At 46.2% G+C, this 15,951-nt stretch overlaps 1 protein-coding gene across 4 annotated transcripts in view; it reads right to left on the reverse strand.

Annotated features, from left to right (window-relative positions):
- The window catches only part of CELF6 (CUGBP Elav-like family member 6), a 36,934-nt gene that overhangs the window by 11,728 nt on the left and 9,255 nt on the right, over positions 1 to 15,951 (reverse strand). For all 4 annotated transcript variants that reach the window (XM_023220669.2, XM_023220672.2, XM_031935821.1 and 1 more), the window contains one exon: positions 8,021 to 8,069. In XM_023220669.2, coding sequence (XP_023076437.1) covers positions 8,021 to 8,069 — 49 coding nt within the window. The remainder of the gene's footprint in view (positions 1 to 8,020; positions 8,070 to 15,951) is intronic.

Consider the following 15,951-nt stretch of genomic DNA (forward strand, 5'->3'; position numbering starts at 1 on the left):
ACTGAGGGGAAAAAGACTTCATGACTGGATTTGGCAATGATTTCTTGGATATGACACCAAAAGCACAGGCAACAAAAGTAAAAATAAATAAATTGGACTGACTACATCAAAATTATAAACTTTAACAAGGATATATTGGAGGGCAAAAACAAAAAACTAAAAAACTTCTGTCCATCAAAGGACACAACCCACAGAATGAAAAAGCAACCTCTGGAATGGGAGAACATATTTGCAAACAACATATCAAGATGAGAGGTTAACATCCAGAATATATAAAGAACTCATGGCCGGGCACGGTGGCTCACGCCTGTAATCCCTGCACTTTGGGAGGCCGAGGTGGGCGGATCACGAGGTCAGGAGATCGAGACCATCCTGTCTAACACGGTGAAACCCCGTCTCTACTAAAAAAAAAAATACAAAAAATTAGCCGGGCGCAGTGGCGGGCTCCTGTAGTCCCAGCTACTCCGGAGGCTGAGGCAGGAGAATGGCGTGAACCCGGGAGGCGGAGCTTGCAATGAGCTGAGATCGCGCGACTGCACTCCAGCCTGGGTGACAGAGTGACACTTTGCCTCAAAAAAAAAAAAAAGAACTCGTACAACTAAATAGTAAAAACAACAACAACAACAACAAACACCAAACCTTCTATTTAATAATGGGCAAAGGATTCGTGTAGACGTTTCTGCAAAGAAGAAATGCAAATAGCCAACAAATAAAAGAAAAGATGCTCAAAATGACTAATTGTTAAGGAAATGCAAATCAAAACTACAATGAGATATCACCCACCTCACACCGATTAGGATGACTGCTATCAAAGAAACAGAAAATCACAGCGTTGGCGAGGATGTGGAGAAATTGGAACTCTTGCACACTGTTGATAGGAATGTAAAATAGTGTCGCTGCTATGGAAAACAGTATGGCAGTTCCTCAAAAAATTAAAAATAGAATTACCATATGACCTAGCAATACCTTTTCTGGGAATATATCCAAAAACATTGAAAGTCGGGTCTTTTCAAAAATTAATCTATAATTTTATTTCAATTGACCAATAATAATTGTATATATTTATGGGGTACAATGTGATGCTTTGATATATGTAGACATTGTGAAATGATTAAATGGAGCTAATTAACATATTCTTCACCTTGCCTACTTATCACTTCTTTATGGTGAAAATGATTTAACTCTATTAGCAATTTTGAAATGCATATTGCATGATTATTAACTACAGTCTCCACGCTATGCAATAAATCACTAAAATTTCATCCTTCTGTTAAACTACCTACTGCTGTTTAACTTTCTATCCTTTGACTAACATCTCCCCTTTCTCCATACTGTAACCCCCCATGATGCCCCCCTAACTTCTGCCAACCACCATCCTACTCTCTGCTTCTCTCAGCTCCATTTTTTCAGGTTCCACACGTAAGTGAGATAATGCAGTGTTTGTCTTTCTGTGCCTGGGAAAACAAGATCTTGAAGAAACATTTTGTACACCTATATTCATAACAACATTAGTTACAAAAGCCAAAAGGTTGAAGGTACCCAAATATCCAACAGATGAATGGATAAACAAAATGTGGTGTATACATACAAAGAAGTATTATTCTGCCTTAAAAAGGAAGGAAATTCTGACACATCCTACAACATGAATGAACCTTCAAGATAGGCTAAGTGAAATAAGCCAGTCACAAAAGGACAAATACTGTATGATTCCACTTATATAAGGTGTCTAGGGTAGTCAAACTCACAGAAATAAATAGAATGATGGTTGCCAGGCTGAAGGGAGGGGAAATATAGAATCATTTAATGGATGCAGAGTTTCTGTTTTTGCAAGAAGAAAAAAGTTCTGAGGATTGGTTACACAATGCGAATGTACTTAGCTCTAGCAACTGTACACCTAAAAGTGTTCTGACAATCAGCTTTGGGTGATCTGCTCTGAGCCAAGCCTAAGGAAAGCACCTTTGGGGGTAGAATGCATTTCAGGAAGTGAAGAGTTAACGTGAGGAAAGTGTCAAGTAGTACGGGTGAAACCTATCCAATCTTAGTTGGAAAATACATTTTAGAATTAAATTCATCTGAGGACCAATAACAGATATGACTGTCAACTGACTGTGACAGAACAGTTGTTGCTAAGGTCTATTTCTGATTTAGGCCAGAGAATATGTCCCAGTACTATGAAATTCTGAAAATTCTACCGCGAAATCCAAGAAAAATGGCTCTGCTAGTGAGATAGTCATATATGCATATATGGTTATACTCAAAATCCAGGCTGACATCGAACCAAACCCTTGCAAATTCAGGCAGAAATTACTTAAGCAATTATAAGATAGTGATAGGAGGGTTAATTGGATAACAGATAATTGGCTTTTGAATTGAACCAAATTGCAGGATTAAAAAACGAGATGCCTCAAAATATATTTTAAAACCCTCGGAGCATGTTTTAAGTTTGAACGTTAGAAGAAAATAACTAAAGTCAAAAGAGTGCATGGATTGATTGCCTATTTCTGTACCTTAGGCATCTTGGACACATAAATATTTACTGAGTAAAGGATACAGCCAAGTTGAGAAGTGGAACAAGCAGAGCAATCACCACTGTGATTTATGTATTGATTCTATGCTATGAAATTTGAAAGAGGAAAGAATATATAATTCAATCATTTTTAATATTTTGCTTTAGGACTAAAAAATACTTTTCCTATAAGATCGGTACTTACGGTTTAACTTATTGGTGTTTCCAAACTAGAGAAAATGTAAGTGAGGAAAAATCAGCTACAGTCCCTATGCTAAACAGCAAATACAACAGACTTATTTAGTTACCATTGTCTGAGGGATGTGGGGATCCTTATTTCTGACCTCATATAATTTGTGGTTAACATTTTAAAAATACATGAACCTAGGCCGGGCGCAGTGGATCATGCCTGTAATCCCAGCACTTTGGGAGGCTGAGGCCGGTGAATCGCTTGAGGTCAGGAGTTCAAGACCAGCCTGGGCAACATAGTAGAAACCCCATTTCTACTAAAAACGCAAAAATTAGCCGGGTGCAGTGGCAGGCGCCTGTAGTTCCAGCTACTCAGGAGGGTGAGGCAGGAGAATCTCTTGAACCCAGGAGGTGGAGTTGTACCTTGCAGTGAGCCGAGTTGTACCTTGCAGTGAGCCGAGATCATGCCACTGCACTCCAGCCTGGGCAACAGAGTGAGACTCCGTCTCAAAAACAAAACAAAACAAAACAAAATAACAATAAAAATACATGAACCTTGAATTTTTACCCATACAAACATTTTAATGTTCATGTTCAAATACACACAAATGCTGAGGGAAAAGTTTTTTTTTTTTTTTTTGAGACGGAGTCTCACTCTGTTCAGGCTGGAGTGCAGTAGCACGATCTCTGCCCACTGCAACCTCCGCCTCCTGGTTTCAAGCGATTCTCCTGCCTTAGCCTCCCAAGTAACCAGGATTACAGGCACACACCACCAAGCCCAGCTGATTTTTTTGTATTTTAATTTATTTTTATTTTTTTCTAGTATCATAAATTTCTTTTTTTTTTTTTGTATTTTAGTAGAGACAGGGTTTCACTGTGTTGCCCAGGCTGGTCTCGAACTCCTGAGCTCAGCCAATCCACCCGCCTCGGTCTCCCAAAATGCTAGGATTACAGGTATGAGCCACCACGCCCAGCCCTGAGGGAAAAGTTTTTGACACTATGTGTATTTAATGTATGTTAGGAGATAGTTTCATTTTAGAAAGTTGGATGCATTTTCCTTTAATAGTGTACTGCTCAATGTGTAGCTGCCACAGTATGTAAAATATAGGCCTGGAGTGTGGAGTATAGGAACAGCGTGGAACTTAGCTACAGAATTTATGCAAACTCACTGGAATACATTAAAAGGCTGCTATAATATATTCCACAAAGACCCAGATGCACCTCTGGTACTCTGAGAAAAGTGTCGCCAAGGCTGCAGGGGATGGCCGTGACAGAAAAGGACCTTGGCATCTTTCATCAGACAGATCCTGATGTATTGCTAATATTAATTGTATTGTAGGCATAGAATTAACAAGTGTTACCAATAACTATTAAAATTGATACAACAGGGGCCAGGTGCAGTGGTTCTTGCTTGTAATCCCAACGTTTTGGGAGGTCAAGGTGGGAGGATCATTTGAAGCCAAGAGTTTGAGACCAGCCAGGGCAACAAAGTGAGACCCTGTCCCTACAAAAAATAAAAATACAAAAAATTAGCTGGGCATAGTGGCATGCACCTGTAGTCCCAGCGACTCGGGGGGCGGAAGCAGGGGGATCACTTGAGCCCAGGGGTTCAAGGCTGCAGTGAGCTATGATGGTGCCACTGCCTTCTAGCCTGGGCAACAGAGTGAGACACTGTCTCTAAAAAAAAATAAAAAAATAAACAGACAAATCAGTAAATAAATAAAAACATAAAATATACAATATGTATGTTGGTTATTTCAACCACAAACCTCATGTTTATTGATTAAAAGTAAGACTACTACTACACTGTTACATCAAAAGTCAAGTGACAGAAGATAAAGTAGCTTTTTTTGTTAAAAAGCTAGGCTGGGTGTGGTGGTTCACACCTGTAATTCCAGCATTTTGGGAGCCAAAAGCAGACGAGCACTTGTGATCAGGAGTTCAAGACCAGCCTGGCCAACATGGCGAAACTTCGTCTCTACTAAAAATACAAAAATTAGCAGGGCGTGCTAGTGGGCACCTGTAATCCCAGCTACTCAGGAGGCTGAGGCAGGAGAATCGCTTGAACCCAGAAGGCGGAGGTTGCGTTGAGTGGAGAGGGCGCCATTGCACTCCAGCCTGGGAGACAGCGAAACTGCATCTCAAAAAAAATAAAAAATAAAAAAGCTCATGTGTGCACAGAGCAATCCTCCTTTATGGCAGATGGAAAAAGAAGCAATTATAGGTTGGGTAGGCTCTCACAGTGCTGGTCTATTTTTAGAAATTGAATTAGTTGCCAACATTTAATATAATTAAAATGAACTTTTTTTTTTTTTTTTTTTTTTTTTTTTAAGACGGAGTCTCGCTCTGTGGCCCAGGCTGGAGTGTAGTGGCCAGATCTCAGCTCACTGCAAGCTCCGTCTCCCGGGTTCCCGCCATTCTCCTGCCTCAGCCTCCAGAGTAGCTGGGACTACTACAGGCGCCCGCCACCTTGCCCGGCTAGTTTTTTGTATTGTTAGTAGAGATAGGGTTTCACCGTGTTAGCCAGGATGGTCTTGATCTCCTGACCTCGTGATCCGCCCGTCTTGGCCTCCCAAAGTGCTGGGATTACAGGCTTGAGCCACCGCGCCCGGCCTTGTTTTTTTTTTTTCAGACAGGATCTCATTCTGTCACCTAGGCTGGAGTGTAGTGGCGTCATCTTAGCTCACTGCAGCCTCTAACTCCTGGGCTCAAGTAATCCTCCTGCTTCAGCCTCCCGAGTAGCTGGGACTAAAGATGTATGCCACCACACCAGCTTATTTTTGTATATTTTTTGCAGAGACAGGGTTTTGCCATGTTGCCCAGGCTAGTCTCAAACTTGTGAGCTCAAGTCATCCTCCCACCTTGGCCTCCTAAAGTGCCGGGATTACAGGCACCAGCTTGCGTGCCCAGCTGTAAATTATTTTATTAAATCATGGGAGTCTCACCCATTTAAGGTTACCTACCTGGGCTCCTGTAGTATTTGAGCTGATGATCCCTACTTGATGGGAAGAAAAATCATGCAATAATCCCTTCCAGAAGAAAGTGGAAGGTTTTGGAAGAATATGTTGGCCTTGATATCCCTTAGATTGTTTTCATTGACGTCAGTACTCTTATCAGATAAAGAAGCCATTATTAACCAATGGTAAACTAAGGGATTTGATTTCAGGAATAATTTTAGAAAACACAGGCTCACTGGTGTAAATATATCTGATCAGGTGTGACCATTGATTATGAAGTTTTATAGAACGTTTGAGGTCACAGGTATAAAACTTAAATGGGACAGGCTGTTCCACATTGTTGCCAAATGTTACATTTTAAAAGCAAAATCCAATGCCATTTTAAAAAGTTGATTTTCTTTGTTTTTCTTTTTTGTTTGTTTTTTGTTTTTTGTTTTTATGAGATGGAGTCTCGCTCTGTCGCCCAGGCTGGAGTACAGTGACGTGATCTTGGCTTACTGCAAGCTCTGCCTCCCGGGTTCAAGGCATTCTCCCGCCTCAGCCTCCCAAGTAGATGAGAGTACAGGTGCCCACCACCACACCCGGCTAATTATTGTGTTTTTAGTAGAGACGGAGTTTCACCGTGTTAACCAGGATGGTCTCGACCTCCTGACCTCGTGATCCTCCCACCTTGGCCTCCCAAAGTGCTGGGATTACAGGCATGAACCACCGCGCCCGGCCAAAAAGTTGACTTTCTAAAGCATTAGGTTGTGTTAGGTTGTGACTTTCTAAAGCATTAGGTTGTGTTTGTTCTTGGAGGAACAAACTTCACAATGGAACCACAAAATCACCAGAACTGTGTGTGGGTTCTCAGACTGAGCCTGAAGTCTGAGAGGGGTACAGAATTAGTAGAACTCAATACATGTTTACATCATTTGGGTTCCATTCTGTTCCTGAACTTGGGCAGTTTCTTTCAGCTAGCAAAGCCATGGCTGATCTTGGGTAGGACAGGAAGAGAGTCTTACCCAAGAGAAAGAGTCAGCAGACATCAGGGAGGGCTATAGGGCTGATACACCGGAAGGATCTAAGATCCAAGGGTGATAAAAACACCAAGAACTGACACCAGAAGCCAGCATTGCCTTTACAGCACGGAAGCTGACCAGAACCCAGCTGGTAGGAAGAAAGCACAGGCTCTCTACCTGTCCTATGTGGTTTTGTTTTTGTTTTGATACAGAGTTGCGCTCTGTTGCCCAGGCTGGAGTGCAGTGGCATGATCTTGGCTCACTACAACCTCCACCTCACAGGTTCAAGTGATTCTCTTGCCTCAGCCTCCCAAGTAGCTTGGCTAATTTTTCTATTCGTAGTAGAGACGGGTTTCACCATGTTGCCCAGGCTGGTCTCAAACTGCTGGCCTCAAATGATCCACCCACCTCAGCCTCCCAAAGTGCTAGGATTACAGGTGTGAGCCACCGGGTCCAGCCCACCTCCTGTTCTTAAGGAGCTCTGATTTTTCTCTACCAGGAAAGTGTAGCTATCAGAACTTTACATGGTCCTCAGCATAGAGGACTTACTATGGCTCATAAAGTCTGTTGTACCAGCCTTATCTTTTACCATGAACAACCAGGCAATTACAATGAAGGAATGGCCTCAATCCAGAGTAGACTCTGTTCTCTGACATCAGAAGGATCTACAGAAGGAGAATAACCCCCACCTGATTCTTTTTTTTTTTTTTTTGAGACGGAGTCTCGCTCTGTCACCCGGGCTGGAGTGCAGTGGCTGGATCTCAGCTCACTGCAAGCTCCGCCTCCCGGGTTTAGGCCATCCTCCTGCCTCAGCCTCCCAAGTAGCTGGGGCGCCCGAGTAGCTGGGACTACAGGCGCCCGCCACCTCGCCCGGCTAGTTTTTTTTTTTGTATTTTTTAGTAGAGACGGGGTTTCACCGTGTTAGCCAGGATGGTCTCGCTCTCCTGATCTCGCGATCCGCCCGTCTCGGCCTCCCAAAGTGCTGGGATTACAGGCTTGAGCCACCGTGCCCGGCCCCCCCAAACTGATTCTTAAAAACAACAACAACGAAATCCTGAAAGTTCCATGTGGCAAAACAGGAATGATCTCTCTCCAAGGGTAAGTGGCAAGAATTCCCTTTCTCTATCACTGGCATCTGTTTAGGCCCTTCTTGCCTCTTCTGGGTCTGGGCTCCTCAGAACCCCAGCCCTGCTCAGTCTGAGTAGGGAAGGCTGAGCTATTTCTGGGGCTCAGCAACTCTGAGCCCCACCTGTCCCCTTGACCCAGGGAAGCTCTCATATTAAGCCATGGGTAGGACTGACTCCAGGTGTGGGCCCACCCTCCCTTACACGGGTCACAGCCTGAGGTTGGTCAGATGGGAAAGTTACCTCCTCGGCCCTCACTGGCAGCTGGCTTCACTTGGATCGGACGATTCATCTGAAAGACATCGGACCAACACACCCATTCAGCGTCACTGCCTGGTCCTGGAGCCCCCAGCTTCTTGACCCCTGGACTCCTCAGGATCTGAGCTCTAGCCCCTTTGAACTCTGCACTCCATCACTTCCACACTGGGATTACAGATTTTCTCCAAGATTCCTTCCTTACACCCAGGAATTTAGAAGGTGCTGAAACTGGCAGGGATGGGTGACAGGAACTTAGTGGTAAGCACAAGGTGAAATGAAGCGGCTAAAGAGACTTTTCTGCCTGGGGCTCTGGGTAGGGGCTATGTGAGGCCTGTCCCTTTGGCTTCTGGACTTACTTAAAGGCTTTGCATGAGAGAATTGAGAAGGAGGGTAGAATTGATACTGCAGATTTGTGTTTTATGTCTAAAATGGAGACTATCACACTATGTGTCATTTAGATGAAAGAGTCTGGGAATCAGACTCAGTGCTAACTGCCCTCAACTTGTCATTTAATAGTTGTATGACTCTGAGTAAGCCATCCTTTCTCAGATTCAATTTTTCTTTTTCTCCTGTGTAGCTGAAATTACAGGCATGTGCCACCAGGCCCGGCTGATTTTTGTATTTTTAGTAGAGACAGGGTTTCTCCATGTTGGCCAAGTTAGTCTCGAACTCCTGACCTCAAGTGATTCGCCCACCTCAGCCTCCCAATGTGCTGGTATTACAGGTGTGAGCCACTGCGCCTGGCCAGATTCAATTTTTTGAATGAGGAAAACATTCCCCAAGCTGCTGTATCACTAGAGTCTCCACACTCACCCGCTTCATCCCCTCCCTAGGGTCCTCTTCCCTGAGGATGCTGGAGTTTTCCAAGGCGCCATTCTCAGCCCTTTTTGTCTGGCTCTTCCTACTTTTCTTGGATAGTCTTGTCCACACCCACAGCCTCAGCTCCTCTCCACACAGGGTTGACTTAGAGCTCTGTATCTCCAGCCTGCATTCTCTTCTGAGCTTCAGAGCCATGTTACCAGCTGCCTGTTGGACATCCCCACTAGAAAGTCCCACGGGCGCCTTCACTCAACATACCCAAACAAGAGCTGATTTTTTTTTGCCCCAACCTGATCCTCCCAGTCACCCAAGTTGTAAGCCTGGAAAGCAGTTTGACTTCTCTTTCCATCCCCTCCCGGCTCCCACCAACTTCACCTTTCAATTCAGGGGTTCCTGATGAGGTGTAGATAAAAATCACCAAGGAACCAGATGAGGCTCTTAAGTTGGGGGATTGTATAATTTGAAAACGCTCCTAGGTGATTTCCATATATCCCCCCCCATTCCCATCCCCCAACCACCCTGAGTGAATTCATGATTGAATCCCCATCTCACCTTCCTCTCATGGGTGTTGTGGGGATCACATGAGGTAATGGGGACGCAAAAGGTCTTTGTAAACTGCCAAGAGCTGGGTGCGTGGGAGGTGATGAATTATTGTTGGGGGGCAGGCAGCTGAGTGCCGGGAGGAAAAAACAGCGGCCTTCCCGTTCATGGAGGAAGGGGTACTGATGCCCATCTGGCCTGAGAAGGTGATGATCTGACCCCCTCCCCTCAGGAAATGCTCTGCTTCTGCACCAATCAGGGGCCACTCCATCCCTTACCAATATGCTTGTTGCCGAGACAACAGGCAGCTTCCTGTTACCATAGCCACAAGTGCTACCCAGTAACCATGGTAACGCCCTGGCAGTCACAGTTGAGCAATTTCCTTTGGATCAAATTTGGGGGTGGGAGGGGCAGGGAGGGCTTACAAAAAAAAAAAAGGAAAGGAAAACAGGCCAAGCCTGAACCAGCGCAACTCCCCTCCCACCCAGGGCTCTGACACACCCACCCGCTGGTGGTGGAGCACCTGCAGTGTACCAGGCTGTGGGTGGGGGCCGAGACACCAACAGGACTCAGGTTGCAGTCTAGAGGGGATGACAGATCAATCCAAGCAGATCAGGGCGAACTTGACAGGTCTGGACTGGCCTGGACTAGGGACCAGGAGGACAGGACCCGTCCCGGGGCATGGCCACCTGTGATTGTGGAGGAGAGACCAAGAAACAGAGCCATGGAGAGCAGAGACACAGGGAAAGATGAAGAAACACGGGCAGACGGAAATGATGTGAGAGAAAGACAGTCCTAGAAAGGGACAAGGAAAGACAGTTACTGGAGGAGAGGGGAAGGAAAAGAGGAGATGAAGGGTCAGGAAGCAAGTGCAGGAGAGGCAGGGAGGAGCCTAGTAGGGAAGAAGGCCAGAAGACTAGAAGCCTGGGGTGGGGGGCAGTGAGGGTGAGCAAAACCATCATTATTTTATTAGTTCTTAAATAGATCCTGAGAATTTCTTTCTGGAACCTAGAGTGACGAGCACACGTGACAGCAGCAGTTTCCATAGCAGCTTCCTCCCTGGCTGGGTTTCCTGGGAGATAGTGCTCTGGGGGACGCCCCCTTCTCTCCTCCCACCCACTTCACCACCCTTCAACAGAGAGTGGCCATCGGGTGGTACACACATGTTTTCCCCTGGACCTGACCTAGACCTTCCACCACTCAGGCATGCTGCCAGCATTTCCTGTACTCTGTGACGAGCCCCGGGCATCTCTTCATGGGAGACGGTGATGATCTGTATGGGGATTCTCTCATCATAGGCTCACAGAGGGGAAGATAATGTCACCATTTCCTGAGAGCCCACTCTGTGCCAGGCCCTTCCTGGGACTCTTCATTGTCTCTAAATCCTTCCAACCACTCTGCAAGGGAATACGAGTGTCCCCATATCATAGATGAGAAAGCTGAGGCTGAGGGAGGTGAAATCACTTGTCTAAGATCACATGGTGGGTAAGTGGTTGAGCTGGGATTTATCCCCAGGTCTGTCTGAGGCTGAAGCTCATGATTTTTGCATTGGAGTGCTGCTCAACTCCATTCTTAAGGCATGAACACAAATAGTGAGGCACAGAGGGACCAGGGCCTCGGGGGAGTGCAAGGTCAAGGGCTGTGGAAGAGGCAGACTCCAGCTGAAAAATTTGACTCAGGAAAGCTGCATAGAAGAGGCAATGTTTGACCTGAGCCTTGCAGGACTGGGATCACTGGCCATGTAGTGATGATTATAGGAGAGGTAGGAGTGGTGGCTGAGCACGCTGAATGGCTAGGGTACGGACAGGGAGCTGCAAGCCTGAAGGAGCAAAGTTTCTGGTGAGCACCTGGCATGGGAGTAGCCAGGGGAGAGCAAATTGCTTCCTAGCAGATAGATGTGGATTTCAATCCTGGCTCTATCACTTGCTTCTCTAAGGTCTCTGAGCCTCAATATCCACATTAGTGAAGCGGGAATCATGATCTTACCTTGCAGAGTTGTGACGACAATGACAATTGCTAGATCTCAGTAGATACCTCAGATATAAAAAGTTATTTTTTTTTGAGACAGAGTTTCGCTCTTGTTGCCCAGGCTGGAGTGCAATGGCATAAACTTGCCTCACTGAAACCTCTGCCTCCAAATTCAAGCAAGTCTCCTGCCTCAGCCTCCTGAGTAGCTGGTATTACAGGCATGCGCCACCACGCCCAGCTAATTTTGTATTTTTGGTAAAGACAGCATTTCTCCATATTGGTCAGGTTGGACTTGAACTCCTGACCTCAGGTGATCCGCCTGCCTCAGCCTCCCAAAGTGCTGGGGTTACAGGAGTGAGCCACCGCACCTGGCTGGGTTTTTTGTTGTTGTTGTTGTTGTTGTTGTTGTTTTTATTGTTGTTAAGGATATGAAACTGAGAGGTAGGCAAGGGCCAGATTAGGGAAGGCTGTGGAAACCGCATGAAGGAATTTTGACTTTGACTTTGTTGTATTTCTTTTTTTTTTGAGACGGAGTCTCGCTCTGTCGCCCAGGCTGGAGTGCAGTGGTGAGATCTCGGCTCACTACAAGCTCCGCCTCCCGGGTTCCCGCCATTCTCCTGCCCCAGCCTCCCAAGTAGCTGGGACTACAGGCGCCCGCCACCTCGTCCGGCTAATTTTTTGTATTTTTAGTAGAGACGGGGGTTTCACCGTGTTAGCCAGGATGGTCTCGATCTCCTGACCTCGTGATCCACCCGTCTCGGCCTCCCAAAGTGCTGGGATTACAGGCTTGAGCCACCGTGCCCGGCCGACTTTGTTGTATTTCAAAGGCAATGAGGATCCAGGGAAGGGAAGGATTTTAAAAAATTTTTAAAATATTTTTATTTATTTATTTATTTATTTTAGAGACTGAGTCTCACTCTGTCACCCAGGCTGGAGTGAAGTGGTGCCATCTCGGCTCACTGCAATCTCCGCCTCCCAGGTTCAAGCAATTCTCCTGCCTCAGCCTCCTGAGTAGCTGGGATTACAGACACCTGCCGCCACGCCCAGCTGATTTTTGTATTTTTAGTAGAGACAGGGTTTCACCATGTTGGCCAGGCTGGTCTCAAACTCCTGACTTGTGGTCTTACTCTGCTGCCCAGGCTGGAGTACAGTGGTGCCATCATACCTCAATACAAACTCCAAATCTTGGGCTAAGTGATTTTTCCACTTCAGCCTCCCAAATAGCTGGGAATACAGGTACGTGCCACTATGCCCAGCTAATTTTAAAATTTTTTGTAGACACTGGGTCTCACTATGTTGCTCAGGCTGGCGTCAAACTCCTGGGCTCAAGTGATCCTTGGACCTCATCCTTTCAAAGTGCTGGGATTACAGGTGTGAGCCGCTATGACCAGCCAGGAAAGAGTTTTAAGTAGGGAAATCATCTAGTCAGTTTTGTCTTATGAAGGATCCCATAAGCTGTCACTATGTGGAGAAAGGACTGGAAAATGAGTGATTAGAGGAAAGAAGATCAGAGGCACAGGTGAGAGGTGAGTGTAACCTGGATAGAAAGAAATGAACAGATTTAACAGATGCATGGGAAGAATTAACTGGACTATAGTTCTACTGGATATGTGGACCTGGGAAGAAGAGGACATATTGGCTGACTCTCAGATTCATAGCTTGGGAGTTGGGGAAGGTGGGAGTTTGGGAGTTTGGGGGTACAAGGATGAACCTCTTGGGTTCCTCCTTCCCAGGGGGGGAACCTGAGAGAATAAGAACAGAGTCGGGGAGAGCAGGGCTCTGAGCCTTCAGTCCCCACAGAGCAGTGGTGATGGAGGACACCTGGGATTTGGGTATGTTACGTGTGGCTGGAGGAGAAAGAGAGCTGCCCCCATGAGCTTCCTGGGCAACCGATTATATATACCTTATTCTTGCCATGGACAGAGGAGGGACATGGCAGTGGGATGAGGTAATCAGGAGTCCCCCTTGAGGAAAAGAGGACATTGCCTCCTGGGCCAAAAACTTGTCCTGGGACTTCAGGTGAGCTCTTGCCCTGGCTGAGCACCTGTTCTCTTAAGAATTTCCCAGATGGAGTCCAGGCCCATGTCTGCTTCAGAGCCCAGCCCTGGAGGGGAATTCAAGGGATAGAATGTCAGAGAGAACAATCTATTCCAGGCAATGGAGTGGGGAAGGTTAGAGGCAGCACAGACACGCACAGGGCCCTGGACCTTCTGCCCCAGTGAGCAGAAAGGAGAGCAAGACCCTACCTAACTCTCTGCCCTGACTTGTCTAAAATTCCTCCATTTGGGCTCAGCATCACCCTTTTCAGACTCTTCTGCCCTGATGCCAACTATTCTTTTCACTCAGCACTCACACCCTCAGCACTCCCCATTCCATGGGAAGACAGTTATTAGAACCTTCTTGAGGAAGGGAACACTGGTAGGTTTGGGAAAGGTGTCAGGAGGTGCAGGGCAGAGTGGGACAGAAAAAAGTCAAACATCATCATTTTTAGTAGTTTGTTTTACCTCAACCCCTCCTCTAATTCAACCCACTGTCAAGTCCCATTGGTTCTAGAATCTATGTGGATATCCTGAACAGCTCTGAAGTCTAACCTCTCCTCTCCTTTCCTGGCCTATCTCCAGCTCTAGGCTAGCATCACCATTCATCTGCACTCAAGCAACACTGCACTAAAGGGTAATCCAGCCTCCAGTATTGCTTCCTTTCCAACCCAACCTTCTTCACACCATAGCCAGAGTAATCTTTTTTTTTCTTTTTTTCTTTTTTTTGAGACAGGATCTCGTTCTGGCTGTAGTGCAGTTAGCTCACTACAGCCTCGACCTCCAGGGCTCAAGCAACCCTCCCACCTCAGCCTCCCAAGTAGCTGGGATTACAGGTGCACACCACCACACCTGGCTAATTTTTGAAAAATTTTTGTAGAGACAGGGTCTCACTATGTTGTCCAGGCTGGTCTTAAACTTCTGGGCTCAGAGATCCTCCAGCCTCAGCCTCCCAAAGTGCTGAGATTACAGGCATGAATCACTATGCCTGGCCCAGAGTAATCTTTTGAAACTAGTCTCTTACTCTTCTCTGCTTAAAATCCACCTCTGTTCCCCCATTGCAAGCCTCCCGTTAAAGCCCAAGATTCTAAGACTGGCTGTCAAAACTTGTGAGTCTTGCTTCCGCTGCTGCCCAACATGCATGATTCTCTCTACTCATGTGGAGACTTAGCCATCTTTGCTAGACACCTTCCCTGCCAGTGTTCACACTGTCCCCAGAATTTCTTGTCTTTTAGGTTTCTAGATCCTCAAATATGATAAAATATGATCATGATTCAGCTCAGATAACATCTCCTCTGCAAAGCATCTACTCCCTCCCCATTTCTTTTTATTCTTTTTTCACTTATTTACTTATTTTTATTTTGTATTTTTGTATTTTTCGTTGAGATGGGGTTTCACCATGGTGGCCAGGCTGGTCTCAAACTTCTGACCTCAAGTGATCCGCCTGCCTTGGCCTCCCAAAGTGCTGGGATTACAGGTGTGAACCATCGCACCCGGCCTTTTCCTTTATGGTTTGACCCTGGGACTCCCCAAGTAAAAGTCTCTCTTTTACTTGCCCAGATGTATGCCCGAGTGAGATGCAATGAGGCTCATTTTTAAGAAGCATCTTGAGGGCAAAGACTCGGACTCATTCATGAAGTGGTTGCTAGCACACGCAGTGCCTTTCTGTAAATATAAAAAGGCACTCCCCAGCCCTGGGATGAATGAGAAAAAATATGCTCTTTCCTCTGGGCTGACAAAGCCTTGAAATAATGAGCATGACTTGGTCAATAGAGCATGGCTGGATTTTTGCCCCCATCTGCCCTCTGCACCCAAGCTGTTTTGTGCAGGGCACAACTTGCAAAACCAAATGCACTCCCTTACTCAGTAACATCTGCCTCCTTCACCGTGTTTGAAGGGATGGCTTCCCAAAGGAAGGGAAGTCAGGAACAGGGAGATAAACAAATAGGGTGGCAGCTTCCGCATCCCAGAAGTGGGGCTGAGGCTAGGCCTCACCTTCTTCAGGTGGATTCTGGAGCATAAAGTGAGGCTAAAAGAAGGAATTCTGGCTTCATCAGGAAGAGGCTGCAGGAGGTGGGAGCCAGGTGGGACAGATCAACCGAGGTTTGAAGGAGTTCTCAAATAGTGAGGCAAGCTTTCATAGGGACAGAACGTGTCAGGGGACAAATGGAGAGGAGCCAAGCAAGAGAAGGTGTCAGTCCATCAGAATCCATGACATTCTTGGCCGGGAGTGGTAGCTCACGCCTGTAATCCTAGCACTTTGAGAGGCTGAGGCGGGCAGATCACTTGAGGTCAGGAGTTCAAAACCAGCCTGACCAACATGGTGAAACCCCGTCTGTACTAAAAATACAAAAAAAATTAGCCAGGTGTGGTGGTGGGTGCCTGTAATCCCAGCTACTTGGGAGGCTGAGGCAGGAGAATCACTTGAACCCTGGAGGAGGAGGTTGCAGTGAGCTGAGATGGCACCACTGCACTGCAGCCTGGGCAACAGAATGAGACTGTGTCTCAAAAAAACCCAAAAAACCAAAAACAAACAAACTATGAAATTTCCCC

The sequence above is a fragment of the Piliocolobus tephrosceles genome, chromosome 6 (genome assembly GCF_002776525.5).
Source record: "Piliocolobus tephrosceles isolate RC106 chromosome 6, ASM277652v3, whole genome shotgun sequence".
Classification (NCBI taxonomy): Eukaryota; Metazoa; Chordata; class Mammalia; order Primates; family Cercopithecidae; genus Piliocolobus; species Piliocolobus tephrosceles.